This window comes from Aplidium turbinatum, chromosome 13, assembly GCF_918807975.1.
Source record: "Aplidium turbinatum chromosome 13, kaAplTurb1.1, whole genome shotgun sequence".
Lineage (NCBI taxonomy): Eukaryota > Metazoa > Chordata > Ascidiacea > Aplousobranchia > Polyclinidae > Aplidium > Aplidium turbinatum.
Window position 1 is genome coordinate 21104332 of NC_137484.1, and position 22604 is coordinate 21126935.

Sequence of the window (22604 nt, forward strand, 5' to 3'; positions counted from 1 at the left end):
CTTGTAGATTTTATTAATGCCATGATGCGTTGAAGGCAAGGATCATATTTAGTGAAGAGGAATCGGTGTGTCTCCCTTTGTCGACTCGGAAGTAAAACAAAAAGATACTCACAACTTACCAAACCACGCCAAATGCAAAAGACGAACTACTCTTTATTCGTTCAGTGCCTAGTCTAGGGTTGCCAGGTAGCCAAAAATTTGGACAGAAAACGATTAATTGGCCTAATTTTATTTACTGTGTCCGACGGTTAGCTAATCATTCGAACATTTGTTTGTGCTAATGTTTAATTTTGCTGGACCATAAATAAAACAGCTTAGTATTTCAAAAACAAAGTATTATATTCCATTCTTATAACGGTTAAACCGTCAAATACGTTATTATGCTTTGTGTTAACTTGGTACTCAAATTAATGCTCTTGTATTTTCAAAGACGTAAAACACGTACTTGCAATGCTTGCGGCAGTTTTTTGAAAGACCAGTTTTTCTCTGAAATGCGGCGTTAATTACTTTGGCTGTTGACTCGCATTTTGCTCAGACAGCCAATCGAGTTTGATTATGTTGTCACTTGCGTTGACATTTTGGTTTAGGTTTTGAGATGAGGCTGTAGTAGGATATTCGCAGACGAAAAGCTGTTATTTTTCTACCTGACAACTAAAAGAGAGCGTAACCTAATGTTGTCCAAGTGTTTCAAAAATAGTTTGTTTAAAATAGGAAAAAGCCTGTCTCTTATTATGGACAGATAAACGCAAGTTCAATGCCCATGAAGCTTTATCAAAGACCTGGGTAGAACAGGTTGAAATATATTTACTTGAGGATATTTAGTGCGGTATTCACCAAAAAAATCAGTCGTTTATTTACATTGCTTTTTACGTCTTCAGACCTTAAGTTAAAGAAAAAAATAACCTACAACCTTTCTAGAGTGGAAGAAACGCTCCCGCAGCTCGGCTGCTGGCACGGTGGTGTGAGAATTAGTCTTTTATGTGCAATGCAAGCAACATAGCTATAACTTACATTCAGGGCCGTTCAGAGGATAATTTGGGCCCGGTACTAACGATATTCTCGGCTCCCAATTCAAACCACTTCTAAGAAAAGAGCAAGAAGTCCAAAAATGTGCCGCGGTAGTTTTTTCAAACTCTTGGCCCTTTTTAAATGTTTCGGACCTCTAAGATCGTGCCAAATCCGGATGCAAAAATACCCCTGACCCCCTTTCTAACGCTACTGCTTATATGGCTAAACAAGAGATGTCAGTTCAACTGTCGGCGTTTCTAGTTATCCGGTGCTCTTCGAAAATGAGCTCTCTATCAAGTGACAGCTAATAAACAAAATAATAGAAATTTTGTTACAGATAACATCTCAAGTATCTGGAGGTAGGCTATAAAAACGTCCTTTCTTTTTAAGTAAAAATGTATTTACACAAAAATTGCAATACTCCCAAAAGAGTATTCACAGAAAAAGATCTTGATAGCTTGTTTGTTATAGCCAATCCTTCACCAATCTTTTTTTTTTAAACGCAGCTAACAGCTCATAGGGAACAATATGTTATTACCAACTTGTCGGTTTATGATTCTGCTGGAGGCTCTCCAGCTGAACTGCACTTATTCATTTTTATTGACAATAGTTATTTCAAAATCTTAGGCAGTGGTTCTAAAGACCATCTTTAAACTTCAAAGTAGGTCTGCATTCCACTTACGGATGATGCTGTAGATTAGTCTGATTTCAATGTTTATCAAATATAAGGGCTTGGAGAAGTTAAAAAAACTACGTTTCGACGCAAAACTTCTTTGTTTTGAAATAGACAATTTCGTTTCGAGCATTCTTGGCCTATTTTGTATTCAACAATTTTTTGTTTGCAGCGTAAGTGCAATTATGAGCAAGCTAATATGTATCTTTCTTGGGATATTCGTGTCTCTCACAACCAATGCCGTAAACGGTCAAGTATCCCTTGGTAAGCAAAACAACATTCTGGCAGTAGGCTATGCAAGTACCACAATAGCTAAGCACAGTCCGTGAGTTAATCTTCGAAATCATGCGGTAGTCTACTGGTTAAACTACTGCAAGGCTGCTGTAAAGATGTTACTCAAACTGAAGCAACATAAATACCGGTTAATTACATTAAGGACCTTCTGATGATCCCTCTTTTAGGGTGCAACAGGATGTAGAGGTTTCATAAAGTAATAACTATATTTGATGTAATTTTGCTCTGCTTGGCTTCTTTGCTTGGCATTGAGCACTTTTTGTAGTATTTGAATAGTATTTATTGTTTGAATACCGGCTAATAAATAAACAGCACTTGACCAACCTATCTGTCCAACTTCTTGGCGAAATTATTTGTGTTTGATTGACAAAACAAGGACAGGTAAATAACCCATCATATCTGGCGATAGATATTTCTCTCGTGTTTTTGGATAAGCCAAATCACTACCTATAAATCAGTAGGCCTACCATGTCATCTATAATCGCGGCACCGACACACACAACTATTTTGCTTCACAGGTCGTGAAGACGGGTTGGCACCATGCATCACTTACTCGTCGAATGGAACAGAAGTGAGAAACTTGTATGATCCATGCACAAGTTTTTGTTGTGGTAAGTTATGTAACATTTATGTTACCGAAATTTTGTTTTCATTACCGGTACCCTACTAATGTGTACCAAAAATCAACAGGTACTGTATCACGTTCTTATCCACTATAGTTAAGCCTATTTGTAAATGAAGTTGATACATACGGATAGTTATCAAGCTATTAATAAGCTGGACGATAAGTCTTTTCATGTTAAGCGCTTATGGTCAAAAAGGCTATAGGCCAAAGCTGGACTGTTGAGAGTATCGTATCAGTGAAGTCCTGGTGCCCAAATCAAAACAATTTCAAGAAAAACGCACTGTATCCAAAGAATAAGGGATGATTTTTTCAAACTCCCTGGAGTCCCCTAAAATCATGCTGGGTCCAAAACTACCTTGGACCACCATGTAAGCTCTACTAGACCGAAGTCTATCTATTGTCTGCAATGATTCGATGCTGATACAGTAGTTCAGAGCGCAGTTGAGGCTGCGGCTGCATTCAAACAAAGCTTTGGTTTGACCATTGCACGCCGCTTCAAACGTGTGCTTGTGCTCTGGGATCTATTTTCGAAAAGGCGAGTCCTCCTTAATTTTGAGGTAAACTAACAGAGCTACCTAGAAATAAACGTCTTATTAAAATGAAATTGTCTGCTACAGCATACATAGCCTATATCACAAAGTTTCCTTGCCAGCGCGTTGATACCGAATGCACAGGTAGTTGTGGATGCAGGATGATTTTTTGGAGGCCCGAAAATTTTCAAGAGGCTGAAACGAAGAAACGGTCGCATGTTACTTGAAAGTAGGGGCTCCGAGAGGGGGGGAAGTAGGGCAAATTTAACCCCTAGCATAGCATTGTGAAGGAAAAACAATTAGTTCAATCTGCAATCACAACGAGCATGGAATGGCGTAGCGGTTAGTGGTGTGGCATCTCACACAACCGGCCCGGGTTCGATACTGAGTGATGTCACAGGAAGTGAAACTTAACTCATAAAAGGCTGCAATCTCAACGGGCATGGAATGGCGTAGCGGTTAGTGGTGTGGCACCTAACACAACCGGCCCGGGTTTGATACTTGGTTGATATCACAGGAAGTCTAACTTAACTCATAAAAGGCTGCAATCTCAACGGGCATGGAATGGCGTAGCGGTTAGTGGTGTGGCACCTCACACAACCGGCCCGGGTTCGATACTGAGTGATGTCACAGGAAGTGAAACTTAACTCATAAAAGGCTGCAATCTCAACGAGCATGGAATGGCGTAGCGGTTAGTGGTGTGGCACCTCACACAACGGCCCGGGTTCGATACTGAGTGATGTCACAGGAAGTGAAACTTAACTCATAAAAGGCTGCAATCTCAACGGGCATGGAATGGCGTAGCGGTTAGTGGTGTGGCACCTCACACAACCGGCCCGGGTTCGATACTTGGTTGATATCACAGGAAGTCTAACTTAACTCATAAAAGGCTGCAATCTCAACGGGCATGGAATGGCGTAGCGGTTAGTGGTGAGGCACCCCACACAACCGGCCCGGGTTCGATACTGAGTGATGTCACAGCAAGTCAAACTTAACTCATAAAAGGCTGCAATCTCAACGGGGATGGAATGGCGTAGCGGTTAGTGGTGTGGCACCTCACACAACCGGCCCGGGTTCGATACTGAGTGATGTCACAGGAAGTGAAACTTAACTCATAAAAGGCTGCAATCTCAACGGGCATGGAATGGCGTAGCGATTAGTGGTGTGGCACCTAACACAACCGGCCCGGGTTCGATACTGAGTGATGTCACAGGAAGTGAAACTTAACTCATAAAAGGCTGCAATCTCAACGGGCATGGAATGGGGTAGCGGTTAGTGGTGTGGCACCTCACACAACCGGCCCGGGTTCGATACTTGGTTGATATCACAGGAAGTCTAACTTAACTCATAAAAGGCTGCAATCTCAACGGGCATGGAATGGCGTAGCGGTTAGTGGTGAGGCACCTCACACAACCGGCCCGGGTTCGATACTGAGTGATGTCACAGCAAGTCAAACTTAACTCATAAAAGGCTGCAATCTCAACGGGGATGGAATGGCGTAGCGGTTAGTGGTGTGGCACCTCACACAACCGGCCCGGGTTCGATACTGAGTGATGTCACAGCAAGTCAAACTTAACTCATAAAAGGCTGCAATCTCAACGGGCATGGAATGGCGTAGCGGTTAGTGGTGTGGCACCTAACACAACCGGCCCGGGTTCGATACTGAGTGATGTCACAGGAAGTGAAACTTAACTCATAAAAGGCTGCAATCTCAACGGGCATGGAATGGCGTAGCGGTTAGTGGTGTGGCACCTAACACAACCGGCCCGGGTTCGATAATTGGTTGATATCACAGGAAGTCTAACTTAACTCATAAAAGGCTGCAATCTCAACGGGCATGGAATGGCGTAGCGGTTAGTGGTGTGGCACCTCAAACAACCGGCCCGGGTTCGATACTGAGTGATGTCACAGCAAGTCAAACTTAACTCATAAAAGGCTGCAATCTCAACGGGCATGGAATGGCGTAGCGGTTAGTGGTGTGGCACCTCACACAACCGGCCCGGGTTCGATACTTGGTTGATATCACAGGAAGTCTAACTTAACTCATAAAAGGCTGCAATCTCAACGGGCATGGAATGGCGTAGCGGTTAGTGGTGAGGCACCCCACACAACCGGCCCGGGTTCGATACTGAGTGATGTCACAGCAAGTCAAACTTAACTCATAAAAGGCTGCAATCTCAACGGGGATGGAATGGCGTAGCGGTTAGTGGTGTGGCACCTCACACAACCGGCCCGGGTTCGATACTGAGTGATGTCACAGCAAGTCAAACTTAACTCATAAAAGGCTGCAATCTCAACGGGCATGGAATGGCGTAGCGATTAGTGGTGTGGCACCTAACACAACCGGCCCGGGTTCGATACTGAGTGATGTCACAGGAAGTGAAACTTAACTCATAAAAGGCTGCAATCTCAACGGGCATGGAATGGGGTAGCGGTTAGTGGTGTGGCACCTCACACAACCGGCCCGGGTTCGATACTTGGTTGATATCACAGGAAGTCTAACTTAACTCATAAAAGGCTGCAATCTCAACGGGCATGGAATGGCGTAGCGGTTAGTGGTGAGGCACCTCACACAACCGGCCCGGGTTCGATACTGAGTGATGTCACAGCAAGTCAAACTTAACTCATAAAAGGCTGCAATCTCAACGGGCATGGAATGGCGTAGCGGTTAGTGGTGAGGCACCTCACACAACCGGCCCGGGTTCGATACTGAGTGATGTCACAGCAAGTCAAACTTAACTCATAAAAGGCTGCAATCTCAACGGGCATGGAATGGCGTAGCGATTAGTGGTGTGGCACCTAACACAACCGGCCCGGGTTCGATACTGAGTGATGTCACAGGAAGTGAAACTTAACTCATAAAAGGCTGCAATCTCAACGGGCATGGAATGGGGTAGCGGTTAGTGGTGTGGCACCTCACACAACCGGCCCGGGTTCGATACTTGGTTGATATCACAGGAAGTCTAACTTAACTCATAAAAGGCTGCAATCTCAACGGGGATGGAATGGCGTAGCGGTTAGTGGTGTGGCACCTCACACAACCGGCCCGGGTTCGATACTGAGTGATGTCACAGGAAGTCTAACAAAAGGCTGCAATCTCAACGGGCATGGAATGGCGTAGCGGTTAGTGGTGTGGCACCTAACACAACCGGCCCGGGTTCGATACTTGGTTGATATCACAGGAAGTCTAACTTAACTCATAAAAGGCTGCAATCTCAACGGGCATGGAATGGCGGTTGGTGGTGTGGCACGTCACACAACCGGCCCGGGTTCGATACTTGGTTGATATTACAGGAAGTCTAACTTAACTCATAAAAGGCTGCAATCTCAACGGGCATGGAATGGCGTAGCGGTTAGTGGTGTGGCACCTCACACAACCGGCCCGGGTTCGATACTGAGTGATGTCACAGGAAGTCTAACAAAAGGCTGCAATCTCAACGGGCATGGAATGGCGTAGCGGTTAGTGGTGTGGCACCTAACACAACCGGCCCGGGTTCGATACTTGGTTGATATCACAGGAAGTCTAACTTAACTCATAAAAGGCTGCAATCTCAACGGGCATGGAATGGCGGTTGGTGGTGTGGCACGTCACACAACCGGCCCGGGTTCGATACTTGGTTGATATCACAGGAAGTCTAACTTAACTCATAAAAGGCTGCAATCTCAACGGGCATGGAATGGCGTAGCGGTTAGTGGTGTGGCACCTAACACAACCGGCCCGGGTTCGATACTTGGTTGATGTCACGAGAAGTCTCACTTAACTCATAAAAGGCTGCAATCTCAACGGGCATGGAATGGCGTAGCGGTTAGTGGTGTGGCACCTCACACAACCGGCCCGGGTTCGATACTGAGTGATGTCACAGGAAGTGAAACTTAACTCATAAAAAGCTGCAATCTCAACGGGCATGGAATGGCGTAGCGGTTAGTGGTGTGGCACCTCACACAACCGGCCCGGGTTCGATACTTGGTTGATGTCACAGGAAGTCTCACCTAATTAAGTCACAAAAGGCTACAATCGTATTGGGCATGGAGTGGCGTAGCGGTTAGTGGTGTGGCACCTCTCACCACCACCTATGTTGTTACTGGTATATGATATGTTGTTAAAATCTAAACTCAAAGGAAAATCAATTTCACGCTAAAGAAAGTAGACAAGTTCAGCTTAAAACATATAATGCAACGCATAATACTAACAACGCAGGTATTGTTTCCTTTACCTGATTTCCTGATTTCTCTCGGAGTCCCTGATTGGGTGACTAGTTTTCTTTAAAATATTCTTGTTTTTGGAGCCCTGATTTCTTACTAGGATCTCTTATTATTCTCTCGTGGTTTCATTTCTACCCAATTAGGCCCAGACATTGCAGCCAGGAACGATGTTTTCAAAATGATGTCACCCAATAAGAAAACATGTCTTTAAAACATATCCCCAACCCCCAAGTAGTTATAAAACACGTAAGTCTTTAACCATTTGACTAAAATTAACCATTTCGACAATCATTAGATTCATTACTACCAGCTAAGGAATTTACTGTAAGCTATGTGTTTGTAAAGATGTTTCGCTTGGCCGTAGGGGAGACTTAGGTAAGTTGGCCCACTCTAAATAATTTTTTAAGTGCAATAGTTATTGTGACGTATCATACGCATACCGAGAAAATGCTGTTGAAACTACCTTATCACCAGGTTGGGAGGCTCTAGCAAGCAGTATAAACATGTGAGCACGATTTTTGTATGAAAAATTATGATTTTTAATTTTTTTGGATTTTAGAATTTTTTAGATGTCGAATGAGTTTTTTCTTACTATATAAGAAAGGTTATTATTTAGTGAGTGTAACGCTAGGGTAGTTATTAAGGCTCACTTTGACGGTGAAGCCGTTGTTAGAAGCTCGATAGTTTGACATAAATTTTAGTTTTTACAATATGGCTGCCATGCAGGGAAGTTGTCCCATTTCGTGGGTGGGTACGTTGGCCACCATGGCCAACTTGCCTTCATGGGATATTATATAGAATGATAATGGACTAATTAATACGATGACTTTTTTTTTCAAGATTGAAGTATCAAGGATCCAAAGTAAGTAAATCGCGGCTTTACATCAGCATTAAGCAATCAATAACAATAATTTACTTCCTAACATCGTCTTTATGCCATAGATTACGTCAACTTATTCCTAACCCATATTGTAATAATAAAATAATGGTAAGTAATTAGATCAAAAAAACCAATCGCGGAAATGTGTCTCAGCAGGTGTATGAAGCAGAGTTTGAGGAGAAAGAGCTTTTCTGCTGTTTAATATACCAAGAGATGAACATGTTGGCCTCGTGGCCAACTTACCTTCCATGGTGGGCCAAATTACCTGCACAGGCGGGTAAGACGGCCCATTTTAATTTTTTCGAAAAACTTGAAAAATTACATACTTAAGAATGTTGGTTTGATGCAAGAATATGTCTACTTCTAGAGTGATGAATTCTCTATTTTTCAATAGCATTCGCTTTGACATATGTTTTATTATTAGCTCACAAAATCAATTTTTCATTTTGCTGGGCCAACTTACCCGAGTCTCCCCTATAGCCTAACAACATAATCTCACTTCAATTTATGGTTGCAAGGTGGAAATGTGATAGCTAACTCGTCTAGCATGGAATGCTGCGGATCTATTGAATTTGGTTCTCCTTATAATCCTAGGTAAGAATAATAAGTCAGAAGTAAATATCAACCAATTACAATCCTTCAACCACAAACGATTATTTTAAAACTATCCCTCCTGGTGTTCAATCATCTTCCAATACTTTCAGCTTAAGACTGAGCATCGGTTTCAAACTTTGCTTTTTTAGTATTACATCAGTAGTAGCATTCTTCTTAACTAAGTCCTTAATTCTAGTTTGTGCTGTTTTTGTGTTTTGCTCTACTCTGGTGTGTCGGGAGCCATCATCCGATAGGCTACTAATTAGACGACATCGTCAACACAAAGTTTATTTTCTGTTTTATTTTATTTTACTTATTTTATTTAGTATTCTTCAATCTATTAGATCATTCCCAAATAATTAGAAGCAAACACAAATGTCTCTTTCAAAGCAACTGAGACATATGTACGAGCTCTAAGCTTAGGTCAAAATATTTTTTGTTACCGACAATTTAATCAATTACTATTTGCACTACACCGTCCACCGACTTTTTGTAGGTTTAATCTGCTTACCAATTACAGAAGAGGGTGTTTCTTGAAAGCACAATGGTTGAAACGCCTGGTTAAGCTAACCAAAAAATAAAAAGTCCCTTTTATAGCACTGAAGAAAAAGACTGTGCAGTTTTCGAAACGTTTGCAGAGCATGAGTTTAGTGTCTACATTTTGGACTCTTTATTTTTTGATTAGACAGTTGCTCGTCAAAAATATTTTAATACTACAATCTTAAGATTCGAATCTTGCTGTGAGTGGTGGACAGGACATGGAATGGGTCACGTGAGACAGAACCCAGGAGAACGAATTGACTGCTGTGGGGCCCATAGAATCAACTGGGGACTTAGAGGATGCTGCTATGGTCATCCAGACCCGCCAGAAGTGTTCGATTACCGCACGGAACTTTGCTGTAATGCACATAGGGTGAATATATTCTTGTGGCTATAAGTTTATTTGATTAAACAACCTTAACAATACTTTAACAAGCGGAATCTTCCTTCGTCGATCTCGGTGACCGAACCTGCGCCAGTTGTTCAAAGCCTGCACAAGCATGCGACATTGCCAGGATTAAGCTCTCAAAGAACTTTCTGAGTCCGAGGATAAAAATTCCCATGATCGATCAATCAAGTCAAACTAGCCTATGCATGAATGAATAATCTTAGTAAATTTACTATATGGATGTCACTGGCACCAATCTTGTGTCGTAGTTAGGCCTACTTGTTAAATTTGATCAGGTTGTAAGCTATATCTCAATGTGGACTATTGATTGAAATCAGACTAAAGCAGTTTCTAATCAAACTGACATTGCATTCAAACATCAAATCTGCTTTTATGAAAAATTTGCTTTTCTGAACAAGACTTTTACTCATTGGTATTCAAAAAGAGGTGCACGGATTCAAGATTTTGAGCATCCTGATTCGATTCGGCCTTTGCTTTTAAGATCTGGATTCGAACATTCTAGATATCTCCGATTCGGATTCGAATTAATTTTGAATGAAAAGAAGCGGGAAATGATTACAAGGCAAATTGATGCAGATATACACGTAGGCTACTGAATGTCGGTGGTTTACGCTTCAAGTTACTAATATTGCAGATAAACTATTTCCGCTGCAGTTGATGTTCAGAAATCGGAACACTGTTTGGAAATCTACGGCACATACAGTAAATGCGCAATGTAGGTTCACCTACTTAGCATTTAAACCATTGCACAGCACTATTTTGTTAAGATTTTCACGATTGTATTGTTTGTGTTGTGCAGATATTGACAGCTGTCTTGGTGGATTTAATCAAAGTCTACATCGCATATGTGTTCGAATCTCCAATAGGCAGCCAAAACAAAACAAATATTGTAAAGTAGTGGTTTTATAGTTTCCAAGCATGATGCAAAATAATGTTTTTTACAGGTAACCCTTGCCCCAGGTGTGCCAATAAATTCAGCAGGTTGCTGTGGTGAAAATCAATCTTTCGATAGACGAACTCAGTCCTGCCCATGCAACAATGGGCAAGTCCTTGACGTGGCAAACTCCAAAGCCGCGTGCTGTGAAACAGTGGAAGGATTAAAAACAGCTTACATACCTGCAACACAACTTTGCTGTGATGGACAAGTGAGATACAACGCAATTAAAAAAAATGATGTGTGCTTTTAGCGCTTGATTGTTAGAATAGCAAAGAAGTTGTGGATTATTACGCTGTAAACGTAGAAATAGTCTTACAAAATTGCAACAACTTAACTTACGACCAGTTGTATAGACGTGGCCACTGTACCGCCTTGCAGATGCAAGATACGATTACCTGGTCAGACTCAGTATCGCATCCAACGAGGCATTCGGGCAACAACATTTTACCAGATTATTAACAAGATAAATCCATTAGCCAACCAAGAACACTTTGGGACATTGCAGAACACCAGAATCCACTGGCAAGATTTACGAGTTCTATAGTTCATCAAAGACTGCACCGAATTGACACATAACCTATGTCGACAAATTTCTACAGTACCGTATCCTTTTCAGGTTGGTGAAATCGGAATAAATTTTTGTTGTGAAAATGGTGGGGGGCTCGGAGTGATTGGAGACAATGTGTGTTGTGATGGTCAGCTTGTGGCCGTTGTTCCTCCAGATACTTTAAAAACCGAATGCTGCAATGGAGTCCCATTTAATCCAACCATCAACTTTTGTTGTGATGTAAGTAAATTGTTTTTAATTTTTTAGTTTGAAATTTTTCAGTATAAAAATTTTCAGTTCATTTTAATCTACCCAAAGGCCTCAGTAAAAATAATGTTGGAACGCGAGGTTAGTTAGGCATGCTAGTTTTTTTTAGAGCATGTCTAGACTTAATTATTGACCGCACTTAAAAAATAAACTATAAGCAATTAATTTCGTACACCATAATTATTGAAGTGTATCAAAGGCCATTAAGTCGATATAAGGTTGGGAGGGCATTCTTATAACTTGTACCCTACTGTATATAGCGTTATATGGGTCGGTGACAAACGTCTCAGCGTCATATTAACTATAAGCAATGGGTTGAACAGTGCCAATGTTGCACGCAATTCTATTTCTTAGATTTATGTAAGTTTGTAAAGTTAGTTCCAAATAGGATGGAGATTTGAAAGGAAAAATTTCTCGCTGCTCATTCTCATTCACTGAAATTAGGCCTACAGCTCACAGCATTATCAAGTTAGGATTTATCAAACTTTATGTGTTTTTAAGTAGGCCTACAGGCCTACTCTAACAAGAGTTTTCACACTGTGAGTTTTCAACCGAGTGTAAATTTAGTCTTTGTGATAATAAATTTCATCCGTTTGGAGGGTAAATTTAACAAAGATGAAAATACAGACCACTTGATAAATTGCAGAATCTGATTTGAAAAAAGCTGAAGGGAGTAAGAAGCTGAAGGGGGTAAGACACTAAAGAGGTAAAAAGTTGAAGGGTTAAGCAGATGAAAGGGCTAAGAAGCTGAAGAGGGTAAGAAGCGGGGAATCCACAAAAGCAAGAAGGTTTTCTCATAATGGTTTTAAATCTAACTCTCGTGCCTTGTATCACAGGACGAAGTTATGGAGATTATTGAGGGAGCAGATCAATGCTGTGATGGAACACCATACAGTCTACAAAAATCAATTTGCTGCGAGAACAGTCTATGGAGTACCGACACTCAAGGAACGGAATGCTGTTCGTCAATTGCTTTCTTCCCTGATAAAGGTAAGACAAACTTTTAAAAACCAAAAACTTTTAATTTAAGCCAACAAACCTATCACAAAAAGCAATTAACTTTTGACAATTGGTTGGTTGGTTTTAAATCTCTATCCTCGGACTAAAAAAGCCTTGTTAGGTTATTCCAGGTAGTTTCGCATACTTGTAGAGGCTTTTGACGCAAGGCCAGTTACCAAGATTAACAGAGTAGAATTTCTGATTGTTTTTAAAGTGTTGTTGCCGGGAAATTATTCCATCCATTTGGTGCCGCTGAATGGAGAGCAGTCCTTAGAATGCGTTTCTCAAGCGCACACCCCGAAAGTCGAACCAGCTCTGCTTGTTCTTGAAGCTTATTCGTTTACGCAATTTCGCGTTAACGCGCGAAATGGTTTAGGACTTTAAGTGCCGGTAGTTATTTCATGTTGCTGTTTGCTGTAAAGCTACGTCAAAAAAAGGTTTGAGTAAAAAAATGAGCTTTTAACTTATTGGAAAACGTGTATAATAGTTTGATGGAAAACTACTGAATAGATACGTAGGTCGAGATAATGTCCATGATGTTAATGTATGAGGTAAAAGGTATTTCATGAAGATGTTGTTTTAATTCTCAGATACGAATAAATTAATTTTCTGGGACAGAATTTTTGACTCACAATGATGTTGTATTTCTGTGTTATCTTTATTGCAGATATTATATCATGACTAGGGCCATTTTTATGACCTAAAAAAATTGAAAATATGACTTTATTTTTTGAGATATATGACAATATATGACTTTATTTTAGAGCATAAAATTTATGCTAATTTCTGAAATTAATAACTCGTATGTAAGTTTTTACATTATTTTGAACAATAACACATTCGAACAACTAACAAAACACTTCTGTTTCTCTTGAAAATCACTATAAAAATCCAAATGTCTAGTAGCCTACCTATACCAAAGCAGCTACTAAGAAGTGACTAAGTCAAAGCTCAGAGCTCAAACAATACTCTTGACTCTTAAGATTTCAACACTGGCTGACCTACTGCAAGTGTTTATAATATTCAGAGACTATAGACCAACGATTCTTAATCTTTGCCTTGTCGGCATCACTTTGAAATTACCAACCAGTTCTCGCACCCTCTTCTAGGATTGGCTGAAAAGTAATAGTCGCCTACAGTTCGAAATTTTTGTTGAAACCTGGAAAAACAACTTTGCTTCTTACGTCATATTATAACAAGCCTTGATAACTTATATATGCTCTCGATGCTATTTTGAAGTTATTTAATTTAATTGTTGTAAAAACAAATTTATGATTACATTGGTTACTGTAGCCAGTGTTTTTTTAAGGTGTTTTGGGGGACCGAAACGGTCCCCCAAATTTCTCCAGCGGTTTCCCAAAATTTGGACTTGCAACTACAGTAGGAAAGTAATGGTTGTTTCTCGCTATGTCTTGTCGATAATACGAATATAGCCTACGATCAATAGTTCACGTCCGGAAAAAAGAATAAGTGGAGGTACAGCTAACAGCTGGATCAAAGAGTTATTCACAAAAGAAGTGCACCTTCGATACTCGTCAATGTTTATTTCTGATTTATGGCGCATAATGATCAGTTTTTACATGTAGAAACATAACAAGCAGAAGCCTGCCAGTAGCCTAATAAATAATTCGTTTAAGCAAATAAGGCTATTTTTTGGTATTTAAATGAAACACTTGCGGTCTCTTAAAACTACTTAGCGGTCACCCAAACCAAACCTTAAAAAAAACCTGACTGTAGCTTACATACAATAATCTCAAAGTTGACTAGACTATAAGTTATTTCAATCGTAAAGACAAGAGTCCAGAACATTGTTTCACTCACATTGTCAATATTTTAGATCTTTAGGATCTTTTTAGGACTTTTTTTTACTTTTTAGGGTCATTCTGCTGTGACGGAGATGTCTTTCTTTCTGATGTTGAGAACGGAGATAGCTGTTGTGGAACCCCAGATAACAGGATGTTCTATTACAAATCAGCAAGCGAGTTCATTTGCTGCGGGTAAGAAGGTATTTTATTTTCAAAACAGAACTTATCACTGCACATTGGATGGCAGCTGACTTTGGTGATTTTAAGGTTTTTCGCTGTCGTCCTTGCTGTGCGAATTATTTGTGTTTGAACTGGAATTGTGTTTAAAACAGAAATAGAAAAAAAATTCCCACTTTTTGTTTAGCATAGCCTACTAATGCAACTTTCAAATTAAAGAAATAACTTAGCCCACTTTGGTGTTACTTTTGTGTTAACTAAACTTGTAAATAATTTACTTTGGTGTAACTTACTTAAACTACAAAATAACTTTACTTTACTTATTTTACTTTTGTTATAAACCTACTTTGATGCTAAAAGTAGGCTATTGTTTTTTTAAACTGTTTCCCCCTTTTGCCAATTAATAAAACTATTATTTCTTTTAAAACTTAACTACCGTACTATTTACCTACAGTAAGCAACTGATGCAAGTTGACATTACAGTAACTGAGAAATTACTCATTTGGAAATTTAATTTTAATATTTGTAAACAGGGGATTGCTGAGTTTCTCATCTTCTGGGGACGCATGCTGCTTGACAACACCGTTTGATTCAGCAACGGGCGTATGCTGTGATGGTCAAGTATTTGACAGAGATGGTGGTAAGCATGCATTGTTTTTGCGATGCGGTAAAAATTGATTTGTAGGTAGGCCTACCACTTGCCAAGACCCGATCAGACGTAGGACTGCTCCATTCAGCGGTTATTTGATTACAGCATAGCCTACGGTTGGTTTAAGCGGCATGATCTAGTTGCTTAGGCTATCGATTGCAAAAATACTAATAAAATTAATGGTTTGTAAAATATTTATCTCCGGATTGAGAATGCTTCTTTTTAAATTTTGTCTAAATACTTTTGTACAAGGTAATTTTTGAGTTAGACGCATTAAACCATTGACGCAGGTCCGGTTACTGAGTTTGGAAGTATAAGCTTTCCTCGTGTTGTTGAAACAATAATGCTCATAATTTTCCTTTCGCTAGATGTCGCTGTATGGAGAGCTGTTCCTGAAATGTGTTGCTCAAGTCCTCACTGATAGTTCAACCACCGTCGCCTGGCCTCGTGATTCATTATAAAAAATAAAAAAATAAAAAAAACAGTGTTGATGCACTTAGCCAGGGGTGGCCAACCAGTTTAGGGTCCAGAGCGATTTATCTCGGCGTAAGGTTTTTTTTAAATGGTTCAAGTTAAATATTGCTCCTATTTAGGGGACACATGCTGTAACGGGGCTAATTATTTTGAATCTCCGATGACCATCTGCTGCGATAACGGACCCTATGGACCCTTTAAAAGTCCAAAATGCTGCGGCGGAGAAGGGTATGACACAGAAGGTGGAACCGTTTGCTGTGGAGACACCGTATACGGAAAGTACAGGTTGGCACAAAGATTTTTCTTTTATATGAGAAGTTGTTTTAGTTTATATTTCATCTGGACTAGATTTTCGGGCACTCCCCGAGCAGCCATCCGATGGCAGGACTGGGGACTGTAGGCCACAAAGATGAATACGTTTGTGTTAGGAAAGGTGTTTTTTTATCCCTGCTGGTAACACACAATTAGAATAGGCCTTGTAGACTGACCAGGTACTGTAGTCAGTACAACTTACTTGAAAGTTGTATCCAGGACAGTAGGATAAAGTCCACTATTATCTCTCCTATTGATTGTAGGCCTATAAGTATGAAACAAGATATACGGTATGCAATTAAAGGGAAAGGTTCAGGGCTATTTTAGAACTCAGGACCGAAATGATTTTAGTGAGCTGGAAACGTGAAGAAAAGACGACGTGTTTTTATGCTAAACTAAACTACAGTAGCCTATATACTAAATTTTGAGTTCAATCCATATTTAGATAGCTCCCGCTGTTGTGGGGAAAATTAACAAAAACAAACACTTCCATTTTCTTGTAATGTTTTAGAGCGCAATATAAAGAACAAGAAAAAATATTTTTGAAAAAAATTGCAAACAAACATTTTATTGTCCATCGTTTTGTATAAAGCTGGATTCGGCCTTTGTTTAAGCGACTCCGCAAATTCTTTCGACTCCACAACCCTGGTGTTCACTGCTGTTGTGCATCAGTGCGTTGATTGTTTCAACATATAGATCTACAGTAGCCTACACTACTATTCTTGCCTAAGGTGTAAAAACTGACTTATGCCGTCACAGCAAATCAATTGTTTTTTACATTGATTCAACGTCTGCAGACGTTGTAAAATTAGTAAAATCAAAGTAGTAAAATATTGAGTCGTGAAATTGAGTTGTTAGTGTTGAAATTGACCTCAGTCTCATGGGCTCAATTTCGTTAGTCGTGAAATTGAGCCCAGCCTCATGGGCGAAACACGGTGTCTATCACTGTTAATTCTTGCTACAATCGGCTACCGAGATACAGATGTTAAGTTGTTGCATTCAAATGCTACATATTACTTTATTTTGGCCGTGACGTAAAAGCTTGTATAATTAGGGAGAGTCTATGAAATGGAGCAGAAGATGAAGCGACGTGCAACAATTTTAAGTGAAGTGATTCACTGCTAAACTGCCCTGTAGGAGCTTAAGCCTTCTGTGTCTCTTGCTATGTGCATATGAAAATGTGACCATTTTTTTGGGTGTTAACTTTTTCAACAAACATTATTCTAGACCTACTTGTATTTAAAAAACCCATCGGTGCGATTCAACCGCGTCATCTCTACTGTTTTTTTTTTTTTTTGTTATACAACTAGATTATTATGTTTAAAGTTTACTGAAAAAGTAAACTCCCAAAATTTGATCAAACTTTGCCACTGGAAAACACATTCCCAACTTGTATTTTCAGGTGGCCTGCATGCTGCGTTACCGAAGGTTATGACGCTTCCACTCATATGTGTTGTGGAGCTACCATCCATGAAATACCAAATGGCAGCAACCAAGGTTCATGTTGCGCGAACAGGGTAATCGATCAATTCTCACAGTTATGTTGCAGCGGAGAAAATATTACAATCCCTGAAGGTGAGTTGATTGCTTCAATTTCACTTCTGAGGCAAAATGTTACTTCTAGACTTTATAGAACTTTAACCGTGATAAAAAAAATTTATAAAAAAAAATCCACAAAAAAAGAAAGTTTTTCTACGCTAATCATCCACCACATTGTAAACAATTAATAGACCTATAGACCTACGCCAATTAAAGTGCTCAGTGTTGCATTTTTTACGTAAAAGCTACAAAATATACTTACAAGTAAACACTGTCCTGTAAACATTTTTCCTTGGCCCAACGTTGGCTGACGGTTGTTCAGGTTGGCTGAGGGTAGTGTAGTTTTGTCAACTTTGCCAACTTTTGAAATATTTTAATTGAAGATACCTTCGAAGAATTGTTTCAGTTTGCTTCATGGTATTCCTTTTACAATTGTAATGAGACAATGAAAATGCAAAAAAACTTAGAATTAATAATTCGTTCTTGCCAATGTTGGTGTGCAGTTGTACAGTACGTTGGGCCAACGCCATTATTTGCGGCGAACTAGGTAACCCCTCAATTTTTTAATGTTGGCCCAAAGATTTTAAAATAAATTGGCCCAACTGCGACGAATGGTGCAAGATAAGTTGGGTCAACAGAGGAGCACTATTTTACCAACTGTCACACTACGTTGGGCCGAGGTACAATGTTTGCTGGGTGGGGAACTGATGCAAATATCATCAACTTTTAATGGCTCATAAGTGACAGTATTTACAAAACAAATGGCCTAGTAAGCACATTTCTCCAACCTATCGCAAAGCAGACCATTCCAATGTGAAATATTGTTGAGGTTAGCATTCTTCTAGTAATATTTCTAGAATGGTTCGTAGGCTACATTCGTGTGTATTTCCAGACATTCCTAGAAGTCGAGCTGAATGCTGTAATTTTGATGTTTACAATACCGATACTCACTTGTGTTGCGATGGGTTTGTGAAAGGGAAAGCGGATCGACTCACTCAATGCTGTGGTATTTCCTCATACAACTCTTCTGAAAGGATTTGCTGTGATGCAGAGGTAACCAGACTGAAGTGTAGGCTAGACTAGGCCTACCACACGCAGAATTGGAAATTTCTTCTATGTACAGTATGGTCCACAAACCCGGCGCCTGTGAAGACATTGATTTCAGAAAAAAGTAGCCTAAGTAGGCTACCTATTTTACACACTTCTTGTTAAAGCTGAATCTTTAAAGTTTAAAGTCGGAAGTCTTGATGTTTTCGGAATGGGATTGTGACTAAAAACGTCAGGAATCATTTCTCTAATTCAAAGGGGAAAGGGCAGTAGGCTATAGTTTAAAAAAGTAGTCGAAGGTCATCACGTTAGCCCTTAATTGTAAAGTAATTTTGAGCGTACAAAAATATTAGTAGATTAAATATTTCTGTGTGTTGATAATGACTAAAAGTCACATCTCGTTTTGTAATGGGCCCAGATTCCATAATAGGTTAAAATACATAACCTAAAAATAAAATAAATAAATAACAGTGAAATATATGAAAAAAAATCCAATAAAAAGTACAGCTAGTAAGCTAAGCCTTTGTGTCCAAGGCCTATATAAAAACTTTTTCCAAGAAAAATTTAGGCTATTTTATTTTCCATTAAAGATAATCGGTTGCACCTTATTTTTATATAGCCCTTCTTACAATACAGCTGATGTGAATATCAACTCGAATATTTAAAAAATTGCCTGACTGTAAGTCTGTAAACCACTGTAAGCTATATGGTTCTTTTTCTTGAAGGATGGCACGGAACCACTGCTTTATGACTTAACATTCGGAAGAGAAAATAGCGGCTGTTGTGGAATTCTATTGTTCAACAAAGCGACTGAATTCTGTTGTGGTGGATTCCTAGAAGAGAAGCCATTCCCAGAGACAGCTTGTTGTAACGGAATAGCATATAACAGGATGGAACAAATCTGTTGTCAGGATGAATTAAAAAATGTAAGTTTTAAATCAGTTACAAATCTGAATTTCGTTTAAAGCAGTATCAGTAGCCTACTATAGTCGAGGCCTATGGGAGGGGGTACGGCGTACCCTTGAGGGCCCAGGCCTGTGTTTGTTGGGGGGCCCGAAATTGTGGTTTTATAGTTTACGCGCAAAAATGTTTGGTTAAAACCATCCTAAACGACTAATTTCAAGCATAAAAATTGTTATTTTTTAGTCCTGGGGGGCCCGTAATCTAGTAAATGGGCCCCGAAAGGTAATCGAGTGTTTTGCGAGCACATTAGGGGCCCAAAGTGGTAATTTAATGCTTTACATGCAACGATGTTCTGTTAAAAGCACCCCAAGTTACATCATAAAAGTTAGTTATTCTCCTGTCCGGGGTGGGGGGGCATAGTGTAGAGCCCGGGTGAATTTGTTTTTTTTATGTTTTTTAAAAACTATTTGAAAAAAGTAGTTTCACGCTTATTTCACTTCAAAATGAATTTCGGAGTTAGAGCAGGAGCAGAGAATACTTTCAGAGAATACTTTCGGAGCAGGACCGGAGCTGGAGTCAAAAAACTTGACTTTTCTCGTTCACCTCTGCTAGTGCTGGGCATGTGGTGAATGCAAAAGTTAATGAAGAAAAGTTAGGATTGGTCAGATGATTAACTTGATTATGTTTTAACAAGAGGTTATGTTTGAGCCTTGGTAGACAGCTTGGCTTGTACCAGATACATATAGCCTAACACTCAGTAACGTTAACGGATTTAACATTAAACCCCCAAAAAAAACATGAAAAAAACTACTAAATCCAACGTTTTCGACACCACATAGTGTCCTCTCCAAAAATAATTATAGACTAAGTTACATCTAAGAGAAATAAAAAAATGAATTTAAAAATTTTACATTAAAGATGTGCAAGCGACACCTCTCAACAGCACCATCAACAACTGACACAAGAATTCAATGCAGGATACACAAATTGGCGAGAGACAGATCACATGATATGCACAACACAAAATAATAGTTTTATTGCAGCCTGATACTATTATTGCGCACAGATGTCCAATTCTGCAGTAAAATGTTGTGTGGTGTGCAGTACGCCTAAGCAAACATCACACTTTTTGCCCAAGACAAAGGGGGCCCGGAGTGAGAGGAGGGCCTGGAATGACTCTTCGTACCCCTAGTGAAAATTTCTCTCAGAGGCCCTGACTGTAGTGATAAAAAATCTATAATTATATCGTGACCTAATCTTCAAATGATGCCGAGGAAGTTGTTGCAAATAGCAGACAGATTAGATTTAGCCTACTAAGTTTAGGCCTACTGTACATTAACGCTATATGGGAAAGTAACCTACCATGATTTATCTAGTCTGATCAGCTTGAACTGACGTAGAGTGAAAACAGAGTTTAGTGCAACGTACCAGTATTTAACTTTAGCCTATGTCTGCCTTGTTTGCATATTGGGCTATATACGATAGGTCAACAATAACATCATATAAGTCATGTCACTGCGAGTAATCTAAGCAACTTCCTATGCGACAAGGTTTTTCTATTAGGCATTGCCATGATTTAATTCAAGTCCGTTCATATTTTGAGTCTTAGCAAAAAGCTATTCTTGTATTGGATCCATGAAATAAAGCCTTCTTTTTAGGCCATGCGTAAATTTAAAGTTTAAAAGCGTTCAATCAATGCAAATAAGAAAGCTAGGAAGTGTTTCACTATTACGCGTCACTTTTATCATGGGTTTCATTTCACAGATTTGTTTTGCGTTTTCGGCTGCGCTCTTCGAGTTCTTCGGTTGCGTGGCCGGGTGGTGAGAACGTCTGCGCAATGTTCGAAAGGACGTGGGTTCGACACCGCTCCAGAGAACACGGCTGTGCCTAAGCAGACACTTGAAAGCGTGCCAAAATAATGAGAGCACCAGGCTCGACTATCTATGCCCCTTCGCCGCTTTCTGTTGTCGTTTGTGTTGTACGTGTATTCGCAGTATGCACTGCAGAGTAGGTTATGTTGTCGCAATGGACGCAAAACCAAACATGATTATTATTATTTTCACAGATTGGACGAGTCCCGTTTTCTCGTGCTGAATGCTGTGGACCACAATGCATGTTCAGAGGCTTGCAGCAATGCTGTAACGATCGAATTTATAACAGAGGAATTATTTCAAATGTGACTTGTGAAACATTTTAATCAATTGTCAATAGCCTAACAACTTTATGAAGGTTTCTGAAAAGAAAAACTTGGGAAACAATTTCTTGAAATCAAAGCTTTTACCATTGTTAAAAATATTGTTACTCGTACATTGCACGCTCTGAGTAGTGTTATTGCTATTTCATCACCATTGCCCTGCAATGTTAGGTCAATGCATAGCGGTTAAACGTCGCAATGGGTCAACGCAATATCGCTATCTTAAAAAAACGATTTTAAATTCACTTAGGAGTTAGATCAATTTAAGAAGCTCAGGAATACGGACATCGGTGTAGGCGCCTATACCATAGCCTCATAGCCTACTTGAACACTTTTAGCAAAGTAATTTTCTCAAAGAAATTGTTAATCAACCTTGTTACTTTTTCGAACAAATTTTCTCACCTTTTCACACTCTCTCTGTTTGCTGTAGCTGTCTTTTTGTAGGATATCCAGATTATTTGAATTAAATGCTGCTGAAAGAAAGATCTTTTTAATGTAGACTGGATGAGATTTTTAACCGATCTTAAATATGAAAAACATTTTTTTTTGAAATCCAAATTGCTTGGCCTAGCTGTTTGCGTATCAATGACATCGATTTGGGTTGCCTGTGCATCAATCTTGTTTTGCCATGTAGATTTTTTTTTAGTATGAAGCTTTAAGGCTATTGGCGATAAGAAATTACGCTTGGGGGAATTTTGAAGACCTAAGAGCTAGAAAGGCGGTGAGATGGAGCAATATATAAGACGTTAGCTTTCCAATTATGCAAACCTGGTTTGACTCCTGGCTTCAGCTTTTTGCTGAAAACACCGCTCACCTCTACCTAGGGTGTAACAAATTATGTGGGCATAATTGCTGCAGGAAAGGAAGCCGAGAAAAAGGTACTGACCACCTTACTCTCCTTAGTGCGAAGACTTAGTAACCTACAATGAGAACCTTATCTTCTCGTGGGCTACCCGACACTTGAATCAAGTAAGAGACTACCTTTATCTTCTAAGAGC

At 39.7% G+C, this 22604-nt stretch overlaps 1 protein-coding gene across 1 annotated transcript; it reads left to right on the forward strand.

Moving 5' to 3' along the window:
* The first annotated feature begins 1859 nt into the window (after positions 1-1859).
* LOC145782457 (uncharacterized) lies at positions 1860-22075 on the forward strand. The gene is made up of 14 exons (XM_082594248.1): positions 1860-1945; positions 2494-2586; positions 8732-8807; positions 9534-9720; positions 10701-10901; positions 11310-11480; positions 12344-12497; positions 14383-14503; positions 15022-15128; positions 15731-15896; positions 17326-17498; positions 18355-18515; positions 19235-19435; positions 21478-22075. Exons 1-14 carry the CDS (start codon positions 1867-1869, stop codon positions 21607-21609), a joined length of 2022 nt encoding a protein of 673 aa, XP_082450374.1. The 5' UTR covers positions 1860-1866; the 3' UTR covers positions 21610-22075.
* Positions 22076-22604: the final 529 nt, after the last annotated feature.

What these genes read in the sequence shown, in the direction of transcription:
- LOC145782457 (XM_082594248.1), top strand. Translation starts at nt 1,867, where the DNA reads ATGAGCAAGCTAATATGTATCTTTCTTGGGATATTCGTGTCTCTCACA. An exon ending in GGATTTGCTGTGATGCAGAG is followed by an intron (nt 18,516 to 19,234) that starts GTAACCAGACTG and finishes TTTTTCTTGAAG; the next exon opens with GATGGCACGGAACCACTGCT. An exon ending in GTCAGGATGAATTAAAAAAT is followed by an intron (nt 19,436 to 21,477) that starts GTAAGTTTTAAA and finishes TTATTTTCACAG; the next exon opens with ATTGGACGAGTCCCGTTTTC.